Genomic DNA, 11,756 nt, shown 5'->3' on the forward strand with positions numbered 1-11,756 from the left:
TATTTTGCACATTATTAGTGCTTACGCGCCGCAAGCGGGCTTGGGCGAGGAGGAGAAAAGACGTTTTTGGGAGGATTTGGACGAGATGATGGGAGGTATACCGTCCACTGAGAAGCTATTCATCGGAGGAGATTTCAATGGGCACATTGGGTCAATTTCAGGGGGATATGACGATGTGCATGGAGGTTGTGGTTTCAGGGACAGGAACGGAGGAGGAGTTGCACTGTTGGATTTTGCAAAAGCCTTTGGGCTGGTGGTAGCCAATTCGAGTTTCCCGAAGAAGGAGGAGCACTTGGTAACCTTTCGTAGTTCGGTGGCTAAGACGCAGATAGACTTTTTACTCAGGAAGGACGATAAAGGTCTTTGTAAAGACTGCAAGGTGATCCCAAGTGAGAATCTAACGACCCAGCATAAGCTCTTGGTGATGGATTTGGAAATCAAGATGAGGAAGAGAAAGAGGGTTGTGGATGCCAGGCCTAGGATCAAATGAGGGAGTTTGACCATGACGGTGCCCTGGAGATGGGGGAGAAGTTGAGGGCTATAGGAGCCTGGAAGAGTAGTGGGGAGGCGACCAACATGTGGGATAGGATGACCAGTTGCATTAGAGAAGTAGCTAGAGAGGTGTTGGGGGTCTCGAAGGGTAGCCGTGGTCGGCACCGAGGGGACTGGTGGTGGAAGAGAGGAGTTCAAGAGAAGGTGGAAGAAAAAAAGGTGGCGTATGCGAAGTTGGTAGACAGCAAGGATGATGAGGAGAGGCGAATGAATAGGGAATTATACAAGATGGCGAGGAAGGAGGCAAAGTTAGCGGTTAAACGCCTGTATGCAAAAATAGAGGACAAAGGCGGGGATAAGAAGTTGTACAGACTAGCCAAGGCGAGGGATAGGAGGGCGCGTGACTTGGATCAGGTGAAGTGCATCAAGGACGAGGATGGAAGGGTACTAGTGGAGGACGCTCTCATTAGACGAAGATGGCAGTCATACTTCCACAAACTCTTGAACGACGGAGGGGACAGAGATATTGTGTTGGGAGATTTGGAGTACTCCGAGAGGTGTTGTGATTTTGGATATTATAGGAGTATAAAGGTTGAGGAAGTTAAGGGTGCTGTTCGTAGGATAAGTAGGGGAAGAGCGACCAGACCCGATGAGATTCCTGGGGAATTTCGGAAGACTGCAGTCAGGGCAGGTTTAGAGTGGTTGACTCGACTCTTTAATGTCATCTTTAAGACGGCTAAGATGCAGTACAATGATTCCATTGTACAAGAACAAGGGCGACATTCAAAGTCGCAACAACTACAGAGGGATCAAGCTGCTAAGCCACACTATGAAAGTGTGGGAAAGGGTGGTGAAGATGAGGGTGAGGAGAGACGTGTCTATCTTAGAGAACCAGTTCGAATTCATGCCGGGGCGCTCAACTACAGAAGCTATTCATTTTGTACGGAGACTGGTGGAGCAATATAGGGAGAGGAAGAGGGACTTGCACATAGTATTCATAGACCTAGAAAAGGCATACGACAAAGTGCCGAGAGAGGTTCTATGGAGATACTTGGAGGCTAGAGGTGTACCTGTGGCGTACATTAGGGCGATCAAGGACATGTATGATGGGGCCAAGACCAGGGTAAGGACTATGTGAGGAGACTCAGAGCACTTCCCAGTGGTGATGGGGTTGCACCAGGGATCAACTCTTAGCCTATTTTTATTCTCCGTGGTGATCGATGGATTGACGAGGCAAATTCAGGGTGAGGTGCCATGGTGTATGTTATTTGCGGATGACATAGTACTGATTGACGAGTCTCGCAGTGGGGTTAACGCTAAGTTGGAGGTTTGGAGACAAACTCTGGAGTCTAAAGGGTTCCAGTTGAGTAGGACCAAGACAGAGTACTTGGAGTGCAAGTTCAGTGATTTAGTGCATGAGGCTGACGTGGAAGTGAAGCTTGGCACCCAGGTCATACAGAAGAAAGATAGTTTCAAGTATCTTGGGTCTATTATACAAGGAAATGGGGAGATTGATGATGACGTCACACACCGTATTGGTGCAGGGTGGATGAAATGGAGGCTTGCCTCCGGAGTGTTGTGTGACAAGAAGGTGCCACCGAAACTTAAAGGCAAGTTCTACAAAGTGGTGGTTAGACCAACTATGTTGTATGGGGTGGAGTGTTGGCCAGTTAAGAAATCTCATGTTCAGAAGATGAAAGTGGCGGAAATGAGAATACTGCGATGGATGTGTGGGCACACTAGGAGTGATAGGATTAGGAATGAAGTCATCCGAGACAAGGTTGGAATAGCCTTAGTGGAAGACAAGATGCGGGAAGTAAGGCTGAGATGGTTTGGGCATGTGATGCGGAGAGATACAAATGCCCTAGTGCGGAGGTGCGAGAGGTTGGCCAGCGACGGTTTCAGAAGAGGTAGAGGTAGGCCGAAGAAGTGTTGGGGGGAAGTGATTAGACAGGACATGGCGCATTTCCTGCTTACCGAGGACATGACCTTAGATAGGAGGGTATGGAGGACTCATATTAGGGTAGAAGGCTAGTAGATAGTCGCATTTATCCTTTCTTACGAGTAGTTATGTTGCTCTATAGTTTCTTGTCTCTTGATTTCTGCGAGTATGTGTTGGTTTATAATGGCTTATTTACTTTCATTGTTTTCATTTTCATAATTGCTTTGATTTGATTGCCCGTATCTGACCTTTCTTATGCTTTTTCTTGAGCCGAGGGTCTTCCGGAAATAGCCTCCCTACCTAAGGTGGGGGTAAGGTCTGCGTACACTCTACCCTCCCGAGACCCCACGTTGTGGGATTCACTGGGTATGTTGTTGTTGTTGTTGTAATCTCATGATAGCATTAAAACCATAAACTTTGAAATTTCTAGAAAATAAGATCATCATCATCATGTTCATCATAGAAAACATCTCATCTTTAGTATCATAAGAAGCTTTTAAGAATCATGAACTTCTAACTTTTGGAAGTAAGAAGGTTATGGAAACATATATGGAATCATAACATAGGAATCATGCCTTTTGAAAGAAAGAGACTAGCCTTAACATACCTGGATAATCTCCTTCTCAATCCACAATAAAGCTTAACATAATCCTCTTGCGTCTACAACAAGTGAAATGATACCTCATCAACAAATAGTGTCACAACTATCATATCTTGCTAATATTATAACCTTCAGAAAATCGGGCAGCACTTTCCCTATTTATACTACATCCCAAAGGCCACTAAGGGTCATCAAACAGCCGAACAACAATAATAATAATCAACAATAGCAACAACTACAATATAATCCAATATAACCCTCTTATATTACTTTAAGAATCATACCGAGCGGCAAGCTCGTTTAACGAATAACAAACGTCATTCATACCCAACTCTCCTTTCATAATTCAGTCCACACCCTTCATAACAATATGCATACATTTACCATATCATATTTAGCTCAAAATATCCTTAAATGTATTCCAAAACAACCCATACTCCTACGCCTCATCCTTTACTTTCTATTCGTAGATTTCATATATTTTCTTCTCCATCTTTCCAACTAACACATGAATAATCCCAATAACTGTAGGAACAATATATTCAAGTTATAATCCACCATTTACAACCATTAGAAGTATTATTTAAACATTCGAAACAACCCCTACAAAATAGTGGCTTAACTTAACTTATTTCGACGTAGTCTTGCGGTATTTGGCCTCACACAACTTTACCAACATTAAAATAAGCTAACACACGACTAAAGGGGTGTTATACATACCTTAAGAAGTGCATACAACCTAAGAACCATGGCTGAATCAGTCCAACTTTACCCTCAATCATGATACAATACCATAGGCTTGCTACTCTCGTAGTTTCCAACCTTCTTGATGGAAGATTTGGTTGTTTCCACTTGAGTTGGGCCAAAATTTTATGGGTTGAAGTTGGGAAAATATTCTAGAGGGTTGGGGAATGTTATGGAGGTGTTTGGATGAAAAATAAAGGGTAAAACCCCTTTTATAGAGCTCTAGGGTCGGTTTGGACCGACCTAGAGTGTTCGGGTACTGTAGCAACACTGTAGCAGCTCGGTTACTGTAGCAGCGTTTCTGCGCTGTCAGCCTAAATTGTAACGTCCATAATTCTCTATTCCGATGTTGTATCGACGAGAGATTTGTTGCGTTGGAAACTAGACACTACGAACTTCGTTTTAGGATTTTGAAACACCTTAAAACTCCTAATATACTAGGAGATATACCCCTCCAAAGTTGACTAAAAATTTGCCCAAAATTCTGCCAACTTTTTTCAAATTTTCGACAAACTTATTTTCTTCGATTTGCTTGGTCCCGGAATCTTCTGAAACTCTCCATACATGATATTTGTCATTAATCATACTTGATAATGGTCATGTCCTTTGGTTTCAAGGTTGTCCTTCCCGGTTACGACTTACAAGATCGTAATTCATCCTTTACTTCATTGTTACGTACTTCCCATGGCTTGTACCTTCCAAAACTTCATGGGACGTCCCCGATACTCCATTAATACAGTGAAGTACGTGGCATGCTCATGCTCTGAAAGTGCTAGGTGTAACAGGGTGGGCATGGTACGGTATTAGAAACTTCGGTATGACAATTTCGGTTTTAAAAAATACTATACCATTACCGTATCAAATTAACTCGGAATGGTTCGGCATTTTGAAGTTCGATTTCGGTATTTTACGGTACGGTAAATCGGTAACCATAGTTTGTTCGATTTTGGTATTTTACGGTACGGTAAATCGGTAACCATAGTTTGTTAGATTTCGACTTATATATACTCAGATAATAGAGAATTATGACTTCGGCTATTTAAGAAATGTCTCAATAATATCGTGCTAACAACTTACACATGTAAAAATATTCAAAAGAAAGCACAAGCAATCCCCTTCGTAAATCAATTAGACAAAAAGGGCATTTCAATCAAGTTTAATTAGTCAAAACTCCAACATCTAAACAATTAATTTTGTACTAATACTAGATTATATAGTTGTAAGTATTTTAATACGAATATATATGAATGGTATATGTAACTATATACTTTGGTATGATATTTGGTGTATTTTTTATAAATACCAAATACCGTACCAAATACCAAATTTTTTAAAAATACATATCAAATACCATAATACCAAAACCACAGTATAAAAAAATTTCGGTTTCGATATGATAATCGGTGTATACCGTACCATGCCCACCCTAGGAGGAGGGGTGGGGGGTGGGGGTCGTGTGCCTATTTGTCTGATCTGATCTCCTTTCCTTTCTATTCATCACTTTATAATCTTTGACTCAGTGAAAAGTGAGGTTGATATTGTCTAAAGAGGAAAAATGATTTTTTTTTTTTAAAAAAAAAATGGACTAGGCTCCTTTTATTCAAAGCATAACATGTCTCGAATTTCAGCCACAAATTTCTAGTATTTGTCTCATTAACAATGTCTTTAAGAACAATACCTTGTACAATCACAAACTTGTATGAAAGTCCATTTTGTGCCAGACTTATACAGTTTTGTTTTTTTTCAAAATGTCTCACAATATATATATTCCTACACCTTAAATATAATTTTCATTTTGTTTTTCCTCTTTTAACTATCAAGGCAGAATTGCTGTTCGCACCTCCAACATTCTGTTCCTCGCTGTACGTCTGGAGCCAGGTTCACTCATGTATAGAAAGTCTTGACAAGGAAGATAACACGAGCTTTCGCGGAAAGAAAGTTCTGCTGACATTCTAAGGTTCAAATAATCTAAACTAGTTGTAAACAGTGTTTTAAAAGGCGGGGGCGTAAGGCGGGGCGTTTTACATACGCCTCGACGAGGCGTAAGCCCCATGGGTATTTAATTTTTAGTATTTCTTAAAATAATATAATTACAATAAATATTTTTAAATAAGTAAAATTACATAAAAATAAATAAAAGAAAACTGTAAATAAATGATATATATATATATATATGTATGTATGTATATGTGTGTGTGTGTGTGAGCGCGCGCGCGCGCTTGATCCTCACAAAAAAATGATCAAAGCAATCCATTATACACCGCTTATAACTTGTAATTATATATAACATAATTTTACAAGTATAAACAATACAATGAAATAAAAGCTATTATGAAATGCAAAACAATTCTAACATTTTAACTTTCAAACACGGAAAAAAACACAGTTTCTTAAAACACTATTACTATCATACTATTCATTTTATCTCCCTATAAGCAAATAATCAATAAAATTTATCAATATTACAATTAAAACATAACTTCTTCATGAACAAAAAATAAAATTATATGATAATTCTGATACATAAGACTTATGATCAATGACAAGTGAAAATGTACAATTCCGCTATGTGTTTTTTTAAAAAAAAATTAAGTGATATTCACCCTCACGACGTTCTCAAATAGTAAATATCCAATACTACAACTTGTTATATGAGTTATACCCAATCTTCTATTTCTATAGATGAAAAACTATTAAGTAGCATTATTTGTTAAACAATTATGAGGGTGAATGATTTTAATTAAGGAATTTAAAATATAATTTATGTAAGAACTATTAGGCGAGCCCTGGGCGTTAGGCGTGTTTAGGGCGTAAGCCTTATAGGAACTAAGCCCCGCATGTTAGCCCCAAGGCGTTTTGTCACTGCCGTGCCCCGAGGCGAGCCTCGGGGCGAGTCCTGACACTGCCTTTTAAAACAATGGTAGTAAACGCATAAATATCGACAACAAATTGTGGTCAATATTTAGTCGGTCTACCATTTGTAGGTTCAATTAATCTACGCAAAATTGTGAATCATTTTCCTTGACGTCAATGCCCAATATAGAAGTTTATCACCCACTGATCTTCTTTGGTTCCACTAAAAAATCATTATCAATTTTAAAGATATTTACATGCGAGTCTTAGTGCTTTTACTTTTGATTTACCAAATCAACCTCTTATATTAGTAATAATTTTGAATAAATATACCTCTTAGTATATTTTAAGGTTCTTAAAGTTATTCAAATGAATCTGAACTCTGTTTTAAATAATTGTATTGAGTTCACATTTGCTATTGAATTATTGAATGAACAAGCAATAATTTAGTTTAAATTAGGGGATAATATATTCTTAAATTTATTTAGTTTTAATATGCTTTTAAATAAGTTTTCTAAAAATGAGAAACTACAAATTGCACTTCTGTTAATTTATTTATGCAATGTCAAAAAGTATATTACGTCTTTCTTATGATTTACTTTATTTAGATTTCATAGATGCTTGGAATGATCTAAAAAGGGATTATTGTATTTCCTCCGTCTCAAATTATTTGTCGTGGTTATTAAAAATAGTTGTTTCAAATTATTTATCGTTTTAGAAGTTCAAGGCATAATTAATTATTTTTTCTTAATTTTATCCTTAGTAGAATTTTGTCATAATAGAGATGACACATCCCTAAACCCTAAATCCTAAACCCTAAACCATAATAGAGATGACACATAAATAAATATTTAATGGAGAGAGATTATAACTTAGACATACATAAGGGTAAAGTAGGTAAAATACCCTCCTAAAATAATACTCCCTCTGTTGCATTTTATATAACACTCTTTCCTTTTTAGTCGGTCTAAAAAAGAATGACACATTTCTATATTTGGAAACAATTTAACTTTATGAAATGATTTACAGCCACATAAATATCTAAGGTGTATTTTGGACCACAAAGTTCAAAAAAATTCCTTTCTTTATTAAACCCTGTGCAAAGTCAACCACATTCATATAAAATGGGACGGAAGGAATATTTCTTAAGGGGCGTGTAAAATAAAAAAGTGACAAATAATTTGAGTAGGAGGGAGTAAACTATACCAAATCAACTTAGATCAATTTGAAGGTTCAATTCCGTTGGAGTTCAGCTGATAACACTTTTTGGCCTAAGGATGCTGCTACATACTACAGTCGACAGAAACTACAAAAGTGATGTATAATCAATAAAAAATGGTAGTAAAATATCAGCAATTTGCTTCTTTTATTTTTTCTATTTTGTTCCAACACTTCTTGAATTTTTGAAAAAAAAAAGGTAGCCCGGTGCACTAAGCTTCCGCTATGCATGGGGTCCGGGGAAGGGCTGGACCACAAAGGTCTATTGTACGCAGTCTTACCCTACATTTCTGCAAGAGGCTATTTCCATGGCTCGAACTCGTAACCTTCTGGTCACATGACAGTAACTTTACCAGTTATGCCCCCTTCAATTTTTGTCATGTCAAAATATAGTATTTTTTTAATGTTGAAACTTGAGAGTAAGCATTATCGTTTATTCTTGGTGCACTTAAGTCAAGCTCACGCTATACGTTTCTTTAGTTCTCTTATTTATAGCCAAGCCACGCAAATGAACAAAGGCACTCAGAAATCAATTTACATATTAATTGTCTAAGGTGCACAGTTTCTGCAGTCTTTTTTCATGCTTTGTTTTCTCTTCAAGCTCAAGCTCTTACATGGAGCTAACACTATTATTTCTAACCAATCCCTTTCAGGAGAACAAACACTTGTCTCTCTGAATGGAATATTTGAGTTAGGCTTCTTCAAACCAGGTCAGTCCACCAAATATTACATAGGCATATGGTACAAAAAGATTAGTCCACAAACTGTTGTTTGGGTAGCAAATAGAGGAACACAAATATCTGGTAAGAATTCTGCTGAGCTAAAGATCATAGAGGGTAAGTTGGCACTCTTCAATGGGTCAAAAACCTCGATTTGGTCCACAAATATAGCATCTAGTACTACTTCCCAATCATCAGTGGTGGCAGTGCTTCTTGATAATGGTAATCTGATTTTATAAAGGGATGGTTCAACTATTTGGCAAAGCTTTGATCATCCCACAGATACATGGTTGCCTGGTGGGAAACTTTTGTTCGATCGTAACAAACAAAAGACGGCTCTTATATCATGGAAGAATGTGGAAGATCCTACACCTGGATTGTATTCAGGTCAGCACACGCCAAACGGTACGCAATCCTTGTTAGTATGGAATGGAACAAAACAATATTGGGCTAGTGTATCCTGGAATTTTCCTGTTTTGGGATTGTCACCTCAATTGCGAGCAAACTCTATTTTCAACTATACTTACATCAATAATGAGAATGAGAGCTATTTTACATATTTACCTCGTGATCCTTCAATTGTGACAAGATATTTAGTTGACGTATCTGGACAGGTTAAGTTAGTCACCTGGTCAGATGCTTCAAAAATGTGGACTCCGTTATGGACCCAACCTTTAGAGCAATGTGAGGTTTACGCTTATTGCGGGCCATTTGGCTACTCCAATCAGGATTCTCCTGGCTACTGTAATTGTGTGAGTGGGTTCGAGCCTAAATCAAGTAGCGAGTGGGATATAAAGGACTTTTCTAGTGGTTGTGTGCGAAAAGAAGATATACATGAGTGTGCTAATGTTGTTAATGATGAGAAAAAGGACAGGTTTTGGGTGTATAATAACATGAAGTTGCCTGAAGATGCTCAATCTTTTGAGTCAGCAAGTGTTTCAGATTGTGAAACCACTTGCTTGAATAATTGTTCTTGTGTTGCTTATTCGTATAGTAGCAATGAGTGCTCTATTTGGAGAAGAAAGTTGTTGGACATGCGGCAACTTTCTGGAGACGATGTTAGAGGACGGACAATCCATATCAGGCTCGCACTTTTAGAATTTAAAACTTCCGAAAGCAAAAAGAAAATTATAATTGGTGTTACTGTTTCTATATCAGTCTTCTTAGGACCTGTCCTGATGGCTTTAATCTGGAAACAGCAAAGCAATCGTTACGGCTTTTCAAAGGTAGTGGAGGGTTCACTGGTGGCTTTTAGTTTCAAGGACTTGCAATATGCAACGAAAAATTTCTCCCAAAAATTAGGTGGAGGGGGTTTTGGTTCTGTTTACAAAGGGACATTGCCTGATTTATCGATTGTTGCAGTGAAGAAGCTTGAAGGCATTGGTCAAGGAGAGAAGCAATTCCGGGCAGAAGTTAGCACACTTGGAACTATCCACCATGTTAATCTTGTACGTCTTGGTGGATTTTGCTCCGAAGGTAATAAGAAATTACTGGTTTACGAGTACGTGGAAAATGGTTCTTTGGACTCTCTCCTCTTCAAAGAAAACGAGTCAAACTTGTTGGATTGGAAAACAAGATACCAAATTGCATTGGGGACAGCACGGGGATTGTCTTATCTTCATCATGAGTGCAAGGAATCAATCATACATGCTGATATTAAGCCAGAAAACATCCTTCTTGATGCTAACTTCCAACCTAGATTGGCTGATTTTGGTTTGGCGAAACTTGTTGGGCGAAATTTTAGCAGAGTAGTTACTTCCAGTGCGAGGCACGATAGGTTATCTTGCACCAGAATGGATATCTGGAGTAGCTATAACAACTAAAGCAGATGTTTATAGTTTTGGAATGATGCTTTTTGAACTTATATCAGGAAGGCGAAATTGGTTGAATACTCCAGATGAAAATGTTAAGTTCTTTCCTAGTTGGGCAGCTCATTTACTAGTTTATGCAGGTGACATGCTTTGCCTGTTAGACAATAAGCTTGACAGGGCATCTGCTGATGCTGATGAGGTCTCCAAAATTTGTAAAGTTGCTTTATGGTGCATTCAAGACGACGAAAATAACAGGCCAGCAATGTCTGAAGTTGGGCAAATACTTGAAGGGGTTGTGGATGTTAACTTGCCTCCAATCCCTCATTCCTTCCAAGTTTTTGATGTAGAAGGGTCTTCATCAAATGCTTGATCAATATATTTATTGTCCTATTTTTTTTCTTTTTGCTTTTTCTATACATTTTAGTAGTTTATAAGTGAATCCAACAATAAGGCAACATCAGATATCATGTGAAGGCAGCATACATTCCTATGTGGTTGGCATGTAAAAGTAGTAACTTCAATTTTCTTTCACCTTTTTCTTTGCTATATAATATATGCTTGATTCTAAAAACTTCTTATATAAGAGTTTCAAATTTTAATTCTTTTTAGTTACTCCTCTATCTCATTTTAAGTGGCACGTTCTTCATTTAGTATGCCTCAAAAAAGAATGAGAAATTTCTCTTCTTTTGGAGGTTCTGGCTTTATGTCCACAACCCCCCTCTCAAATGTAATTAGTTTTAATTATATACGAGGTAGGGGATAGTGTCAAACCCCCTATCACCTCAAGTGAGCATAACCTGGATGAATGGATTAATCCCAAAAAAAAAAAAAAGCAACTTTAAGAATACACATATTTGCTTCTTAAAAGAGAAAACAAATTGGGTCGGCGGAATAGGTTAAAAGGCTACAGGAACGTATCCTTAGGATTTCTCGTAATGTAAACAACTCGACAGTTAGATGAATCGAGAGTTTTGCCTAGAAGCTGGTAAGGAATATGAGTCGAATAGAGCCTTCTTGAATCTAAATCGTCAGTTATAATTGGAGATGATTCAGTTCTTCCAAAGACTTGGACCTCAAGCGTTGGAACAAGCTCATGGGGATTGTGCTTCACTAATAACTCTTTGGAAGACCGATTTATGATGGAAAAAAGGAGAGATTTAAGCCATGTTGTACCAGTTTTCGGAAAGGAGGCTAAAATTACATCATTAGGAAGTGGATTAAACTCATTAAGAACTCGAACAGTGTTTGGAACAAAATTTAGGAAGGAACCAGAAACCATTCATTTGACAGACATTGTTTTCTCCCCACCATGTTTCCTTTGGTAAGGAGAAATGTAACTCATGGACAAGTTCCAAGCTATTTACCATGAAGTTATA

General features: G+C 38.1%; 1 protein-coding gene and 1 pseudogene across 1 annotated transcript; both read left to right on the top strand.

Moving 5' to 3' along the window:
• The first annotated feature begins 1,657 nt into the window (after window positions 1-1,657).
• On the top strand, window positions 1,658-2,563 carry LOC132613111 (uncharacterized). Its single transcript, XM_060327163.1, has one exon. The coding sequence runs from the start codon at window positions 1,658-1,660 to the stop codon at window positions 2,525-2,527; it is 870 nt and encodes a 289-aa protein (XP_060183146.1). The 3' UTR covers window positions 2,528-2,563.
• Window positions 2,564-8,388: 5,825 nt separating this feature from the next.
• Window positions 8,389-11,208, top strand: LOC132614519 (G-type lectin S-receptor-like serine/threonine-protein kinase At2g19130; annotated as a pseudogene).
• Window positions 11,209-11,756: the final 548 nt, after the last annotated feature.

Source organism: Lycium barbarum, chromosome 10, assembly GCF_019175385.1.
Source record: "Lycium barbarum isolate Lr01 chromosome 10, ASM1917538v2, whole genome shotgun sequence".
In the NCBI taxonomy this organism is placed as follows: Eukaryota; Viridiplantae; Streptophyta; class Magnoliopsida; order Solanales; family Solanaceae; genus Lycium; species Lycium barbarum.